Source organism: Sinocyclocheilus anshuiensis, unplaced genomic scaffold (assembly GCF_001515605.1).
Source record: "Sinocyclocheilus anshuiensis isolate Anshui unplaced genomic scaffold, SAMN03320099.WGS_v1.1 scaffold181, whole genome shotgun sequence".
NCBI classification, from domain to species: domain Eukaryota; kingdom Metazoa; phylum Chordata; class Actinopteri; order Cypriniformes; family Cyprinidae; genus Sinocyclocheilus; species Sinocyclocheilus anshuiensis.
In genome coordinates this window covers 58,042-73,494 of record NW_015540898.1, presented here as the reverse complement: position 1 = coordinate 73,494, position 15,453 = coordinate 58,042, and the positions used below count along the sequence as shown (strand labels likewise).

The window sequence follows — 15,453 nt, the reverse complement described above, 5'->3', positions numbered from 1 at the left end:
ACCCAAGCCAATTTATTATTCTTTCCTTTTTGTCTTAGTGTTTAAAATATTTATTTTGAAATGAATGAATGAATTAATTTCTTAATTAAACAAACAAACAGACTTACTGGGTGAGCAGGGTAGGCTATGACAGCTGTCATATCATACCCTGCCATGCCCAGCTGATGCAAAGAATAGAATTTATATCTACACAGAAGAAAGCCCTGTCTAGACTCTGCCCCAGTATGAGTTGTGTCGAGCTATTCATTAGCCTGTTTGTTTGATGAAAAAAGATTAAATGTAGTTGCAATAAATGCGTTAAGAATCCATACAACTGCAGCAGTGGAGGACTATTATTCTGCTGCGTGATACTGCGGAAGAACTGATGAAGGCATGGTTTGATCTTCGGCTGACCAATCAGCAGAAAGGGGCGTTTAATTCCTGCCCACATGTAGAAATCGAATATATTCAAGCTGTTTATTCATTTTTCCACCCATGAACGAAAAATGAAAACTTAAGCTGAATTCTCGTTTTTCTTTTTTTTGGAAAAAAAAACGAAAAAACGAAAAAGGAGCTGTTTTCTCATTTTTCTACTTTCAATATTAAATCAAAAAATGAATGATCGAATGATACACGGATTCATTATTAAGGAATGAAATTGATTGTGATATTTCATAGTCATTCCTATTCCCCATTTTTAATTTGCATAGAAACGAAATACGAATATCAAGTCATTATTTGTTTTTTCGTTTTGGTTTTGTAAAGAAATAATGAAATAAGTTGTTTTTTGTTTTCTGATTTGTGGATTCTCAATTGAAAATTAACTGAACGAATGATACACGGATTTTGCATAACTAAGCTTATATGTTAAGCTGATTTGACATTGTGTGATCACCACATGGGAGGCTTTGTACCTTTTTGTCAGCCGTGATTAGAAAAACGTAAATGTGTGCAATGTAAATAGCCTATCCGGTATAGTTATTTAGAAGTTGGTTGAATAGCTACTATAATTACTTAAAAGTTTGCTGAATATGTTTTCCTGACAGGACTGTGCAACATGATGGGGCTCCAGACAGAAAATGGTGGAGATAATCCTGGAGCAGGTGCAAGAAAGAGGGTGTTTGCTCAGGACAAAAGCCGCTGCCCGCTCCCGGAGCTTACATGGCAGGACATAAGTGTTCTGGAAGCGGCTAACAGCGGGTTGAAGCCAGTAGCGGAGTTTACAAATATTCTCTCAGGAGAAAACTACGTTACCGTTTCCTCACTTCTGCCCATGTTAGCCCACCTGGAAGGTGTGCTGGAGGAGTCAGAGCAGGATGCCAAACTCAAAGCCGACCTGAAGCATGTCATCTTAGAGCAGATGGAAGGCAAATATGGCCATGATGCCACCCAGAAGATGATATGCACAGCAACCTTGCTTGACCAGAGAAGATATAGGGATCACATGAAGCCACCCGAGCTAAGTGCCACAAAAACTGAACTGGTAGCAGAGATGGCGGCTGCAGCAGAAACACGTGCAAGTCTGACACCCGGTCCACAACAAGGGAGAGAAGAGGAAGAGGAATCAGGTGCTGGCACCCCGCCTAAGAAGAAAAAGGGTTCACTGGGCAGCCTTCTTGGGAAAAGAGCAGCTACAGCAGCCTTGCTCACCGCTGCTCAAAAAGGTGAAGCAGAGATGTCGATATACCTACAGGAAATGGCTATTGATGGAGAAGAAGACCCACTAACTTGGTGGAAAGCTAACCAAGGACAGTGCCCTATCATGGCTAACATCACGTGTAAATATCTGTGCATATGTGCTACCAGTGCGCCATCTGAACATGTGTTCAGCACAGCACATAGTTGGAGGGGAATCACGATGCCGGCTTAAAATCGTGATGTCTGTCAGCCATCGTCTATCGGCCCAACCCTAGTTAACATGTTTCCATCATGTTTATAGTATAAATTTCAAGTGCCTGAGAAAATCTCTGAAAGTCTGGTATACTCAAAAATAATTAAAATAAAGACTTTAATAGATTACACAATACACTAACAAATGCTTGTTCACTTATTCAAACCGTACTACATAACCGGAATGACCCGGTGTTTTTGAACACGGTGAGCTCTAAAAGTTCTTGCCTGTGGGCTTCGGGTCGTCCGGGCTGACACTGTTCTCAGGACTCTGGAACATCAGCTCAAAGATTCGTATGGGGGTGACGCTGTTCAGATCCAAACCCTGAGACTGAGACACGAATATGTGCTGAGATGAACTCGTATCTGAGAGACGACTGAAAACAGCTCTGTGTAAATGAGGACGTCACTCACATTGTGGTTCTCCTGGAGCTCAGAGTCTGTGGAAATGAGGCTCAAATCACTGAGGCACAGTGAGTGATTCGCATCCTGCAATAGAACAAGTACAACAGTATCAATTAAGACCACTGTCCTGAAGCGGCTATGTAACAAAGCAGCCAGAGCGGCCTGTGATTGTGTGAGTGTGCACCTCTGACAGCGGATGACTGCTCACGGTGAATGCTGGACCTTTATCATGACCCCGAATGTGACTCTTCAGGCTGTACTGAGAGCTGAAGGTCTTCTCACAGCCATCGCTCGGACAGAAAAATGGCTTCTCTCCTGGAACAGAAAAAGAGACCATAAGAGAAGAACTGGAGAAGTTCTCGCGTCTAAATAAGATTTTTTTTTTTGGAAATAAGGCCAGATTAATTTACTTAAGTATGTATTAAGATGAATTTTACAGACATTTAAACCAGATTTTTACAATGTATCACTTTATTATTATTGAAATACTATTGTAGTTTTTATTAAGAGTTTGAATTATTTTTTATTTTTATATTTTCATTTTATTTTAGTAACAGTTTTGCTAAAGCATTTTAAGTGTCTTCTCTATACTGTTTGTACCACTATCTGTATCGATAACAATAATTTAATTTTACAAGTTAGATGTCTTTTATCCTCAGCAAGGCTGCATTAATTTGATTAAAAAATACAGTAAGATTTGAACTATTATTACAATTGAATACAAACTTGTTTCTATTTTAATACAGTTAAAAATGTAAACTATTGCTGTGACCAAAGCTGTATTTTCAGCATCATTACTCCAGTCTTCAGTGTCACACGATCCTTCAGAAATCATTCTAAAATGCTGATTTCATGCTCAAGAAACATTTCTGATTATTATCAATGTGCTGCTGCATATTTTTGTGGAAACTGTGATAGAAAGATCAAAAGAACAGCTACAAAACTGTATAGTATGACCTCTGTAAGAGATTAACCCTGTAAAGACAGATGAAAATAATGAAATAATGGTCAGAAAATTGTATTTTTTTAAAAGGAACCTTTAGGCCAGGGGTCACCAAACTCGGTCCTGGAGGGCCGGTGTCCTGCAGAGTTTAGCTCCAACCCTAATGAAACACACCTGAAGCAGCTAATCAAAGTCTTGCTAGGTATACTTGAAACTTCCAGGTGTGTGTGTTGAGGCAAGTTGGAGCTAAACTCTGCAGGACACCGGCCCTCAAGGACCGAGTTTGGTGACCCCTGCTTTAGACAAAAGGTAAAAGAGAAGTGTTTCAACATAAGTGTTTTTTGTTGAGTATAATATTTGATTTATCAGGCTTTTATGACTTTATGATACAATATGATTTAGCGTGACTATGGAGCTCATATTCAAAGAGGGAAAACAGCTCAGTTTTATTCAGAGGCCCAAACTAAGCAGAAATACTCAATTTGGTGCACTTGCTAATATTTATATGGCCAAAAACTAAGATGAAATTCTGAGAGGTTGAAATTTGTTATAATATTATAGCAAACTACTTACATAAAATGATATATATATATATCAGTTATATGAGATTTAAATGCTTAGTTGTGTGATCAAAGCTCTGTAGTTTCAAAACATATAATGCAATGCAATACAATGGTGATTGAGAGATGAACAAATAAACGTTCCTCAAAAGTCAGATTATCATATTTGACTCACATTTGAACATGCTTTTTCTAAAAAAATGATGTCTGGACAATCAAGTAAAGCTAAGTTGCTTCAGTCCAGTAAGTGTTTATCTTGAAACAATACTAACAATATAAAAGTTATTCTAATGTTGACTTTATAAAAGTCAGGAAAGATTTTACAGCATAAAGTCACGTGAACCACGAGCTGAATTTGTACAATTATACTAAAAGGCCTTTTACTTGCTAAAAAACTATAAACTATCAATCAGACGGCAGAAGGAATGTGGTAGATTGTGCAACAGGTTTTTTAGGCAAAGTTTTGATCATGTCAATAAATTAGAGGCCTTAAAAATTAGCATATCAAATATGATACAGTAGGCTTTAGAGGGTTAAAGAAGTTTTAAGATTTTTTCAGTGCATTGCTTTCATTTTGAGTTAATTTATGGGACAGACTGCCAGTTTCTTACCAGTGTGTGTCCGTACATGTGTTTTCAGGTGATGACTAGCAGCGAAAGCCTTACCACAGCCATCATGATCACACCTGCAGACACAAAAACAATAGCACCTCAATCTTTACTAACACGCAAACATACCACATTTATAATTTATGACTGCAGTATCCAGCTGTATCAGAAAGCAGACCACGGTCTCCACTTTCAATGATACTTGCTGCACATTCAAGGTGAATGCTCTGAACTACCGTCAGCGTGAACGCTCTGATCTCACCTCTGATCAGGTGCTGTATAAATTAAAGCCCGACCGATATATCGTTTTGCCGATATTAGCAAAAAATGTGTTTATGTATATATATTCTGTTTATGTATATACTGTATTCTATATATAGTACCAGTCAAATGTTTGGACCCTTGAATGGGAAAGTGTCCAAACTTTTGACTGGTACTGTACTATAATATACACAAAGAATATCGGCCGATATATCGATATCGTCCTTTTTTTACTCCCTAATATCGGTATCGGCCCTGAAAAACCCATATCGGTCGGGCTCTAGTATAAATCAAACAGATTTTCCTCACCGGAATGGTTTTTCGCCTGTGTGTGTGCGGATGTGCTTCCTCAGGTCACTGAGTGTGGTAAAGTACTTGGTGCATCCCTCTGATTCACAGTTAAATGTCTTCCCAGTGTGCAGCCTCTGGTGTGCTTTCAGTCTGATGAGAGCAACACAATAATCATGCAGTGATCAGGTTTAGTCATTGAGCAGATACCTTCACACAAAGTACAAATGAATGAACTATGTATGGGTGAACAAATAATGAAGATTTTTAATTTTTAAGCAAACATTTTGAAGTAACTAGATGCAATTCACCAAGTTTCAAGCAACAAGAAAGGGCTGGGTTTACAATATTGACTAATACATTTTAATCAATCTTCATTTTAATGTTGTTGATATTGATTCTTAGATCAAGTATTCATCATCAACTGAGAAATGACGACGCAGCCTCCAAAATGAGATGCAGCTAATAAATGCCATTTTGACACTCTTTAATATCGCAGAGAGATCAATTGAAGCAGCAGTGCAGAGGACTTTATTACTAGTTATAGCATAAATAAAACATGAATGAATATCAGAAGGTGTCAAATTACGGACAACTTAATGAAATGTATCAAGTCTCATTTAATCACTCAACCACATTAAGACAGTAGTCAATAAAACAGCATGCAAACAATGGCATGTTACATTTACCTCTGAAAAGCCATTTAATGTCTATAAACTTATTAGTCAGAAAGAACAAATTACTTTAGAGAGGAGGATTTTGATAAATATGTGCAATATATTACATAGTTATTATATTCTTAATCTAGTAGTGATGTCTCGATTAATGTGTTTGAACAAATCTGTCATGAAAACAATGAAAAAAAGAACATTTTGTATTACAGCCATGATTTAAATATATATACACACTACCACTCAAAAGTTTGGGATCAGAACGATTTTTTATGTTTTTTACAGGAGTTTCTTATGCTCATCAAGGCTGCATTTATTTGATCAAAAATACAGGAAAAAATGTAATGTTGTGAAATATTATTATGATGTAAAATAATGTTTTTCTATTTTAATATCCATTCAAATCTAATTTATTGCTGTGATCAAAGCTGAATTTTCAGCATCATTACTCCAGTCTTCAGTGTCACATGATCTTCAGAAATCATTCTAATATGCTGATTTATTATCAGTGCTGGAAACTGTTGCGCTGCTTAATATTTTTTGGAACCTGTGATACTTTTTTTTCAGGATTCTTTGATGAATAAAAAGTTAAAAAGACGAACATTTATTTAAAATTGAAATCTTTTCTAACAATATACACTACCGTTCAAAAGTTTGGGGTCAGTATATTTTTATTCTTCCTTTTTTTGAACGAAATTAAAACTTTTATTCAGCAAGGATGTGTTAAATTGTTGTTGTTAGAAAATATTTACATTTTGAATAAATGCTGTTCTTTTTAACGTTTTATTCATCAAAGAACTTCCTGTTAGCCTCTTTTCGCTAATGTCCTGCACCATCAGATATGTATTTACACGACTGATAAATCGGAATCTTTGTCCTAACCAGCCACAGCACCACCAAACGAAGAGTGCAGGTTTCTTTAATGGTTTCTTGGGTTTGATTTCTGTATCACACTGCGTCTACCCGTTCAGAGTGAAATCACACTCTCTTCATATAATAAACATTAAATACCTTATGATTGTCTGTGTCACATCACCGTAAAGCTGGGTATTGACACAGATTTCGCAATTCAATTTGCACGTTCTTGATTCGATTTGATTCGGTATCGATTCATCTGTGTATATATATATATCAGGTACAGTACATGTAAATCTGTCTTAAGGAAAAAAATCTTTATCAACAAATGCTGAAATGATACAGGGAACCCTGTCATTTTGTCAACCCTGTACATTACAATAATATTAAAGGTTAAAATTAACCTTTAGTTAATTAACCAAATAGTCCAAACTATTAAATTCAGTTGAAATTTTTATGTTTACAAACAAACAAATTAAACTAAATGCTTTTAATTTTGTTTAAAGGCTTTTAAAGTTTAGTTTCCGTACCCACTGTATATATATATATATATATATATATATACAACTAAACTTTAAAAGCCTTTAAACAAAATTAAAAGCATTTAGTTTAATTTGTTTGTTTGTAAACATAAAAATTTCAACTGAATTTAATAGTTTGGACTATTTGGTTAATTAACTAAAGGTTAATTTTAACCTTTAATATTATTGTAATGTACAGGGTTGACAAAATGACAGGGTTCCCTGTATCATTTCAGCATTTGTTGATAAAGATTTTTTTCCTTAAGACAGATTTACATGTACTGTACCTGATATATATATATACACAGATGAATCGATACCGAATCAAATCGAATCAAGAACGTGCAAATTGAATTGCGAAATCTGTGTCAATACCCAGCTTTACGGTGATGTGACACAGACAATCATAAGGTATTTAATGTTTATTATATGAAGAGAGTGTGATTTCACTCTGAACGGGTAGACGCAGTGTGATACAGAAATCAAACCCAAGAAACCATTAAAGAAACCTGCACTCTTCGTTTGGTGGTGCTGTGGCTGGTTAGGACAAAGATTCCGATTTATCAGTCGTGTAAATACATATCTGATGGTGCAGGACATTAGCGAAAAGAGGCTAACAGGAAGTGGGTGACGGCAGATCTGTGACTTCAGGCTAGCAGTCACATGAGGATGAGATTCTGTGAGACCTGCACGCTGTGATCAATACAATGCAATCACTGTCTAACAGCAAAGCCCACAAGGCTTAGCAGCTACTTAAGCATGTAAGTGTAAAATTAATAAATAGTGTCTCATTCTCAAGTTCACCTGTAGAGTGTGTTGAAGGCTTTCTCACAGCCCTGGACGTCACACTCAAAGGGCTTCTCTTTTGTGTGGACACGGACGTGGATCTTCAGGCTGTAGGACGTGAGGAAGGCTTTGCCGCAGCCCTGCTGGTTGCACACGAACGTGTATTCACCGCGGTGCGTTTTCTGATGCGTGCGCAGGTTTCCCGCCGTGCTGTAGGTGCGCGTACAGCCCTCGAACATGCATTGGTATCGCTTCACCTGAGAGATGGATAGAAAGAGCCAATGGTTACAAAGAGATGGACATGAAAATCTACAATAGAGAACAAAAAGCATGACTCAGATGAACATAATGTTTCCAAACTACCACAAACAACATCCTCTAACAGATGCCAAGCTCTACAACGAACAAAACATATTTGATATAAAATATACATGTAGTAGAATGACAAATTTATCAATTTACATTTCTTTCTAATCACTTGTGGTTAAAGGAATATTTCACTCAAAAATGAAACTTTTCTGAAAACGTTCTCATCTTCAGGCCATCCTGGATTTTGATGAGTTTGTTTGATCATCAGAACAGATTTGGAGAATAAAAACATCACAATAATCCACAAGTAATCCACACCACTCCAGTCCATCAGTTAATGCCTTGTGAAGTGAAAAGCTCATCAAGATGTTTTTAACTTCAAAGTGTCACTTCTGGCCAAAACACAAATCCATCATAATGAAGCTTCCTGTTGTCCTCAAATATTAAAAACCGTGCACATAGTTGTTCAGAACGGTTTTCACTTGTAAACAGTGCTTGATCTGTGCAGATTTCTCTCCCGATTCAGACGAGACGATTGTTTTACTGCAGAAAGCATTATTATGGATTGAGGACTTTTAGCCGGAAGCAATGGTTTTAAAGTTACAAATGCCTTAAAGGGGTCATATGATGCTGCTAAAAATAACATTATTTTGTGTATTTGGTGTAATGACTAGCGTGAGCCGAAGCCCCGGCTTAGCGTGCGCTGAGGTCGGGATAGAATGAGCTGAGGCGGCGGGGTCGAGAACGGCGCGCCCGGCGGATGCGACGAATGAGCGGCAACCACATGTGACGACCCCGGGCTGGATTCCGCTTCGTCTACGGTGAAAGTTGATGTATTCCCTCAGCGACCAGCACGGATCAGCTCCAGGCATGACGAAGCGGATATCGTCCTCTTTTGGAAGACCAAACAAAGTAGTTTCGCTTTCACAATGAAGCACACAGTGTCTCCACGGCATGGCTGCAGCGGCAACAATACTACAGTGAGAATAAAAGTTACGCCTTCTTTCTTTGCGTGAACATTTGGGCGGCGTTATGCAAATCTTCCCACATAGTGAGGTAGACATGGGGGGGCGTGTTAGAACGAGCCGTTTTAGGTAGGTGTGGTTGACTCTTAACTTTTATAAAGAATATCTCTTTGGTTTTGAGACTTTAGTCTTTGCAACTTTACAGATCTTCTTTATGCACCAAGAGCTTGTAACACTCCAAAGAGAAAGAAAAAATTGAAATCGCATCATATGACCCCTTTAATGATGGAGCAGTTTTCACCTTACAAGACGTTAACTGATGGACTGGAGTAGTGTGGATTATTGTGATGTTTTTATCAGCTGTTTGGACTCATTCTGACGGCACCCATTCACTGCAGAGGATCCATTGGTGATGTAATACAAAATGTCTCTAAATCTGTTCCGATGAAGAAACAAAACCCATCTACATTGTGAATGAGGGTGAGTAGATTTTCATTTTTGGGTGAACTATTCCCTTAAGTGGCATACTAGTCAAAGATGAACCTAGTGGTTAACTCACATGGTGCTACCCGTGGTGCTCATGTGTACAACATGACATTCAATCCGGCTCATGACATTTCCCAGTCCACCCACTTCTTCTTCTCTCTTCATTTCCTGTCATAGTACTGGCCAATGTTTGCCAAACTACAGACACAACTTCTGCAGCATGCATACTGCGTATAGTAGGCCTGTGCAAATTTTCTGCATGCACAGAATATCACCTGCTACATTTAACTAAAGGTGCAGTACGCAACAGAGCACACTGCATGGAACACTGTATCTGTATCCCACGATGCAATGCATTTGACTTGACCTTTCATTTCCAGTGTGATGATATCACCTTATAGTGTGATGTGAGCTTTCTAACAAAGTCACATTGCTCGCTTTCTGTTTATAACCTATTTAATGGTAGAATGTTTTGTTTTCATGCTGTTAAATAAATGCTGCTCTTTTAATCTTAAAGAATCCTGAAAAAAAAAAAAAATTCATGATATCAGTTTTTACTAAAATATTAAGCAGCACAACTTTCAACATGGAATATAAGAAATGTTTCTTGAGCAGCAAATCAGCATATTAGAATGATTTCTGAAGGATCATGTGACACTGAAGACTGGAGTAATGATGCTGAAAATTCACAGGAATCATTTACATTTTACAACATATTCACATAGAAAAGAGTTTTAAATTGTAATAATATTTCTCAATTTTACTGTATTTATGATCAAATAAATGCAGCCTTAGTGAGCAGAAGAGACTTCTTTCAAAGACATTAAAACATTTTAATGGCCCCAAACTTTTGAACAGTTGTATATGATATGAATTACATTAAAAAAGAAAAATGAAGTTCACTTATATTCTTTAGTTCCATGCAAAAATAAAACAAAAAATGTTCAAACAAAAAGACAAATTAGAAAGGAAGATATACTTCAGTGGCTTGTTTTCTTGCCTATTTTTCCCACTCTCTTGTTATACGGCATGGTGGGACAGATCAAAGGGCATCAAGGGCCAATTCTGGACCTGGTTTCAACATCTCTGGTCTAGAATTACTGATGTATTAACAGGTTTTTTATGTGTAGTATAAATAAAAAAAAATATAGCATGCAGTTGCCCTAAACAACGCCAGACTGAAATACTATACTATATATATATATATAAGTTATACCATTTTACAAACATATATAATGTTTGTAAAATGGTACAGCTTTTTAAAAATCTGAAAGTACACTCTTAATATCAGTCAGTCAAGCATTGTATTATTTAATAATAGAAGTTTAGTAATTAGAATTAAAACTTGGTAACCATGAACTTAGGACTGGTGCTGGTGCTTTTTTTGGTAATTCAGTGTTCCTGTAAAAAAAAACGAACAATAATACTGATAAGATATTATTATTATTATTATACGAATTCTACTAATAAGAACAATACAAAAACGCACTAGGGTTTATGAGCTACTGGATTCATGAATATTAATCAGGTTGTGTGCGTTTGCTCGAACTGATTCGCTGAAATCAAAACAGGGATGATAATAGGTGAGCATCAGCCAATGAGATTGTCGTTTGCGCATTAGTTCCGCCTACTACAGGAAAACCCGGCAGTTCTTAAAAGCTGAAGAATTCCAAAGGAACTCCGTTATTTTTTACAGGAAAACACAACAAAGTATATCGTTTACATATATCACATCAATTCTGCATGTCATGTAAGACTCTCGCTCGCTCTCACTCTTTGCGCGTGTGAGAGAAAGCTACGGCGAGTCACGCGCCTTCACACTAGAGTTTACGTTATGCCAAATACACAAACACAGGTGCGCTGCGCATCCATTCAAATTAACTGAAAAATATCACAGATCGCTTGACGGAGAGTGAAACTCTGAAGCGCTCAGTCAGAGTGTTCTGTGAGTGAAAATATATCTGTGCTAATCATATACTCAGCCTCCAACTCACACTGGCGAGTAAAATCTGAGAATTTATTAGCCATTGGCTAATATTAGACATCATTTAGTCGCCCAGAGTGAAGATTTAGTCGCATATGCGAGTGATTTACTTGCAATGTAGAGGGTTGCTAAACAAAATAAGTTATATTAATCAACAATCAAGATTACAATATCAGGAGTTATTATTTTATTCTGTGTGAAGAATTCTGCTCAAATCTTTCATAAGCTGCCAATAGTGGATCAACAAAGCGTGTTCTGCTGTGTTTGGGAAACACTGAACACTATTCTGAGTGGTTTTCGTGTGGCTGTGAATGACCCGCACCTCTGTGTGTGCGTTTGAGCAGCAAACAGACTCTCTTTCACATCAAGCCACTGATCAGTATTCAGCAGCGAAATCTCTTGTCGTACAGACGTCTCTGTTCCCAGGAGCAAAGAACATCAGACCATGAGCTAATGCTGATCTCTCTCTCTCTGCTTATAACAGGCAAACACACAGACAAACTACACAATACACATCAGTAACTCAAAAAACACACCTTACTTCATTTGTTCTGGAAATGTCCTACCCACTTTAAGGCTAAAATCTAGCCCAAATCTGACTTTTACCCTCATTTATACTTTGTATTTGTCCTACTATTTTTGAACGTTAATGTTGCATCAGATTATTTGCTTCTGACCATGTGGTCTCACTGCTCTTTTAGCTCTACACTTCATATTTTACAATCTCCTTACATTTTCATACAATGCTACACATAATCAACACATCAATTTAACTCCCATTAGTTGTTTGTTGTAATATTTTTTAACTAATGCCATTGGTCAAACTAAATGTTCATTGTCAGTTGATGATTAATTGATGATTAATTAGTTAACCACTTAGGTTCCTAATCAAAGCAATACACAATAATATTCTATTTCAACAAAAACACATCAATGTCATTCACTCAATGTGACTCATTTAACGTGATGCAATTCACAACAACATTACGTCACAGAAATCCAGATCTTTGAAGCATAGTTTGTTTTAAATTAGCATTGGCATGATTGACAGCCCTGCCAATTATTACTTATTTTAAAACTACACAATTATGTAAACTAAGCACTCAAAAGTTTGGCATCAGTAAGACGTTTTTTTTTTTTTTTAAAGAAAATAATAGTTTTATTAACAAAGACGCATTCAATTGATCAAAGAGACAGTAAAGACATTTATAATGTTACAAAAGATTTCTATTTCAAATAAACTAGGCTACACTTTAAATTACATTTTAAAATATATTGAAATAGAAACAACTATTTTACATTTCATATTTAATAGGGCTGCACGATAAATCGCATGCAATATTTAACTCGCATCTTATGGCTTTCTGACAAGATGCGCATTAAATATCGCATGCGATTTATCGTGCAGCCCTAATATTTAACAATAATTGTGTTTTTACTATATTTAAAAAAAACAGCCTTCTTATAGAAACATTTAAAAAATCTTACCAGCCCCAAACGTTTGAACAGTAGCGAATATGAATATTTTCAATTTAAAATCAATTTAAAAATGCAAAAAAAAATGTATTTCAGTGTCTTGTGCATGGGAACCAGTTAAGGCAGTTTGCTTGTTCAGTGCAATGTCACAAATGGGTCATGTTTAAAAGGTCATGTGAAAAAAAACTCATACATTATCAACATCATCAATCATTCTCTGAATACAATGGCAAGAATAAAGAGCTCATGTAACACAATACTACAAACAAAAAAGACAACTACAAACATAATATCCCATGTATTTAGGGTTATTACAAGACAAAGCCATGTAGATGTAGATGTGATGAATGACTTTTCAATATGTGTGTGTGTATGTGTGTGTGTGTGTGTATGTGTGTGCGCACGTGGCACAACAGTCAATAAAAGCCGGTCATTTGCAAGTCTGTGTAATGCAAATAAACCACCTGGAGCCATTTGTTGCAACCAAATTATTCAATTTCTGCTTCACGGTGGCCATTCCACATGAGTAATACTACATACATTATTACATTTTTGAATGGTTTGTATTTGCATCTTCAGGCTGTTCAGCATTAAATCATTACAAATGTTACATAATATCTGTCAGCTTAATTAGTCAATCTCACATACAGGCTCTGAGACTGAATGCCTTTATAATGACTCCTAAATATGTACAGTATCTCACAGAAGTGAGTATACCCCTCACATTTTTGTAAATATTTTATTATATCTTTTCATGTGACAACACTGAAGAAATGACACTTTGCTACAATGTAAAGTAGTGAGTGTACAGCTTGTATAAGTGTAAATTTGCTGTCCCCTCAAAATAACTCAACACACGTTATACAAGCTGTACACTCACTACTTTACATTGTAGCAAAGTGTCATTTCTTCAGTGATGTCACATGAAAAGATATAATAAAATATTTACAAAAATGTGAGGGGTGTACTCACTTCTGTGAGATACTGTACATAAGCCTCTTGGAAGGGCTGCAAGATAATGGTTAAACAGTTCATCAAAAATATAATGAGCATTATTCTTGCTCACTGTCATTTAATTTTGTCAGAATTATTGCACTTTCAAGAGAATCAAGAGAACGTCAGCATGGTTCTCTGGCAGATTTAGTCGCAGCAAACAGCACAAATGACAAAAACTGAAGAACTGGCTGTATTACACTTTTATTTGAGCAGAATTAGGGCTGCACAATTATGACAAAAATCATAATTGTCGATTATTCCCTTGAAATGGTAATTGCGATTATAAATTACGATTATCACAATTTACATTGAATTATGTTTATTCTATTGTTTTATGCAACTGCATGCCGTATTTTTATATGAAAATAAACAAGCTAAAAACACTAATGTTATACTAAAATTAAAATAATGGGAAAAACCCTTAAGATAACATGTAGAAAGAAAAAAACGCATCTTAAGCACGCAGAATAACATAAGTGGACTTTGAACGATTACGTAATTATGGCATCCACAATTGTAATCGCGATTAGAAATTCGATTAATTGTGCAGCCCTAAGCAGAATATCTCAATAGAGATCGCTTAACACTAACATACATGTTTGCAGGTGCTTTCAGTTCATCAGCGCAGTGAGAGAGAGTGAGTGCATGGTTGCCAGTAAACCACTGGGAAGAAAATGTATCGATTTAAGAAAAAGGCTCTGATTGGAGGACTTAAACTCTCAGTATCTGGCAACCTCAACCATGAACGCTTGTGGGGCTTTTTATTTATTTCTTTTTATTTGCAAGATAACGCAAATGACAAATTAAAATCCTGAGTGAAAACGTTTCATAAATAAGCAGCAGGTAAATATCACAGACGATTATGCTTAAAAAAAATCGAAAGCAGAAATCGTGATCATGATCACCTCTCGCTATGACATCTGAATGTCAGCTTCAACACTACATCGGCCTGTGCTGTGAATGAGAAAGAGCATTTAGTGTTTAGACTTGGCAGGAATTGGCTCAGATCTCCCAAAAACACACTGCTTGAGTTTAAAGATCTACTAGTGATGCACCAAACTTTCAGAAGCCAAAATAAATTTTAAGGGTCAAAACAATATCCGTTTTCTGATAACTGTGTCAGCGTTTACTTTGTGCACATAATGTGGATAAGGTATAACAGGTAAACATGTCAGCAGTGTGGGACACACTTCACCGTAACCAAAAATGATGCTATACAGCAGCAAAATGTACAATATGTTCAGCTGAAACAGCGAGAGATGGCTCATTGCCGAAGAACATGTCAATTCCCCAAATTGAATTAGAAAAACTTTATTTCCCTTTTTAGGTTTCGACTAGATGAAAACTTTAATTACGGTCTCTGTGTATTGGTAAAAAAAAAATTGGAAATAGGCTAATTTTCCAACTCCCCTAGAATTAAACAGTTGAGTTTTACCGTTTTCTGATCCATTCAGCAGATCTCCGGGTATG

General features: G+C 36.4%; 1 protein-coding gene across 3 annotated transcripts in view; it reads right to left on the bottom strand.

Annotated features, from left to right (window-relative positions):
- Nucleotides 1–15,453, bottom strand: part of LOC107688967 (metal regulatory transcription factor 1-like) — a 34,273-nt gene that overhangs the window by 12,365 nt on the left and 6,455 nt on the right. For all 3 annotated transcript variants that reach the window (XM_016486817.1, XM_016486816.1, XM_016486818.1), the window contains 6 exons: nucleotides 7,786–8,024; nucleotides 4,956–5,087; nucleotides 4,389–4,462; nucleotides 2,459–2,589; nucleotides 2,284–2,358; nucleotides 2,098–2,200 (listed from right to left, as the gene is read on the bottom strand). In XM_016486817.1, coding sequence (XP_016342303.1) covers nucleotides 2,098–2,200; nucleotides 2,284–2,358; nucleotides 2,459–2,589; nucleotides 4,389–4,462; nucleotides 4,956–5,087; nucleotides 7,786–8,024 — 754 coding nt within the window. The remainder of the gene's footprint in view (nucleotides 1–2,097; nucleotides 2,201–2,283; nucleotides 2,359–2,458; nucleotides 2,590–4,388; nucleotides 4,463–4,955; nucleotides 5,088–7,785; nucleotides 8,025–15,453) is intronic.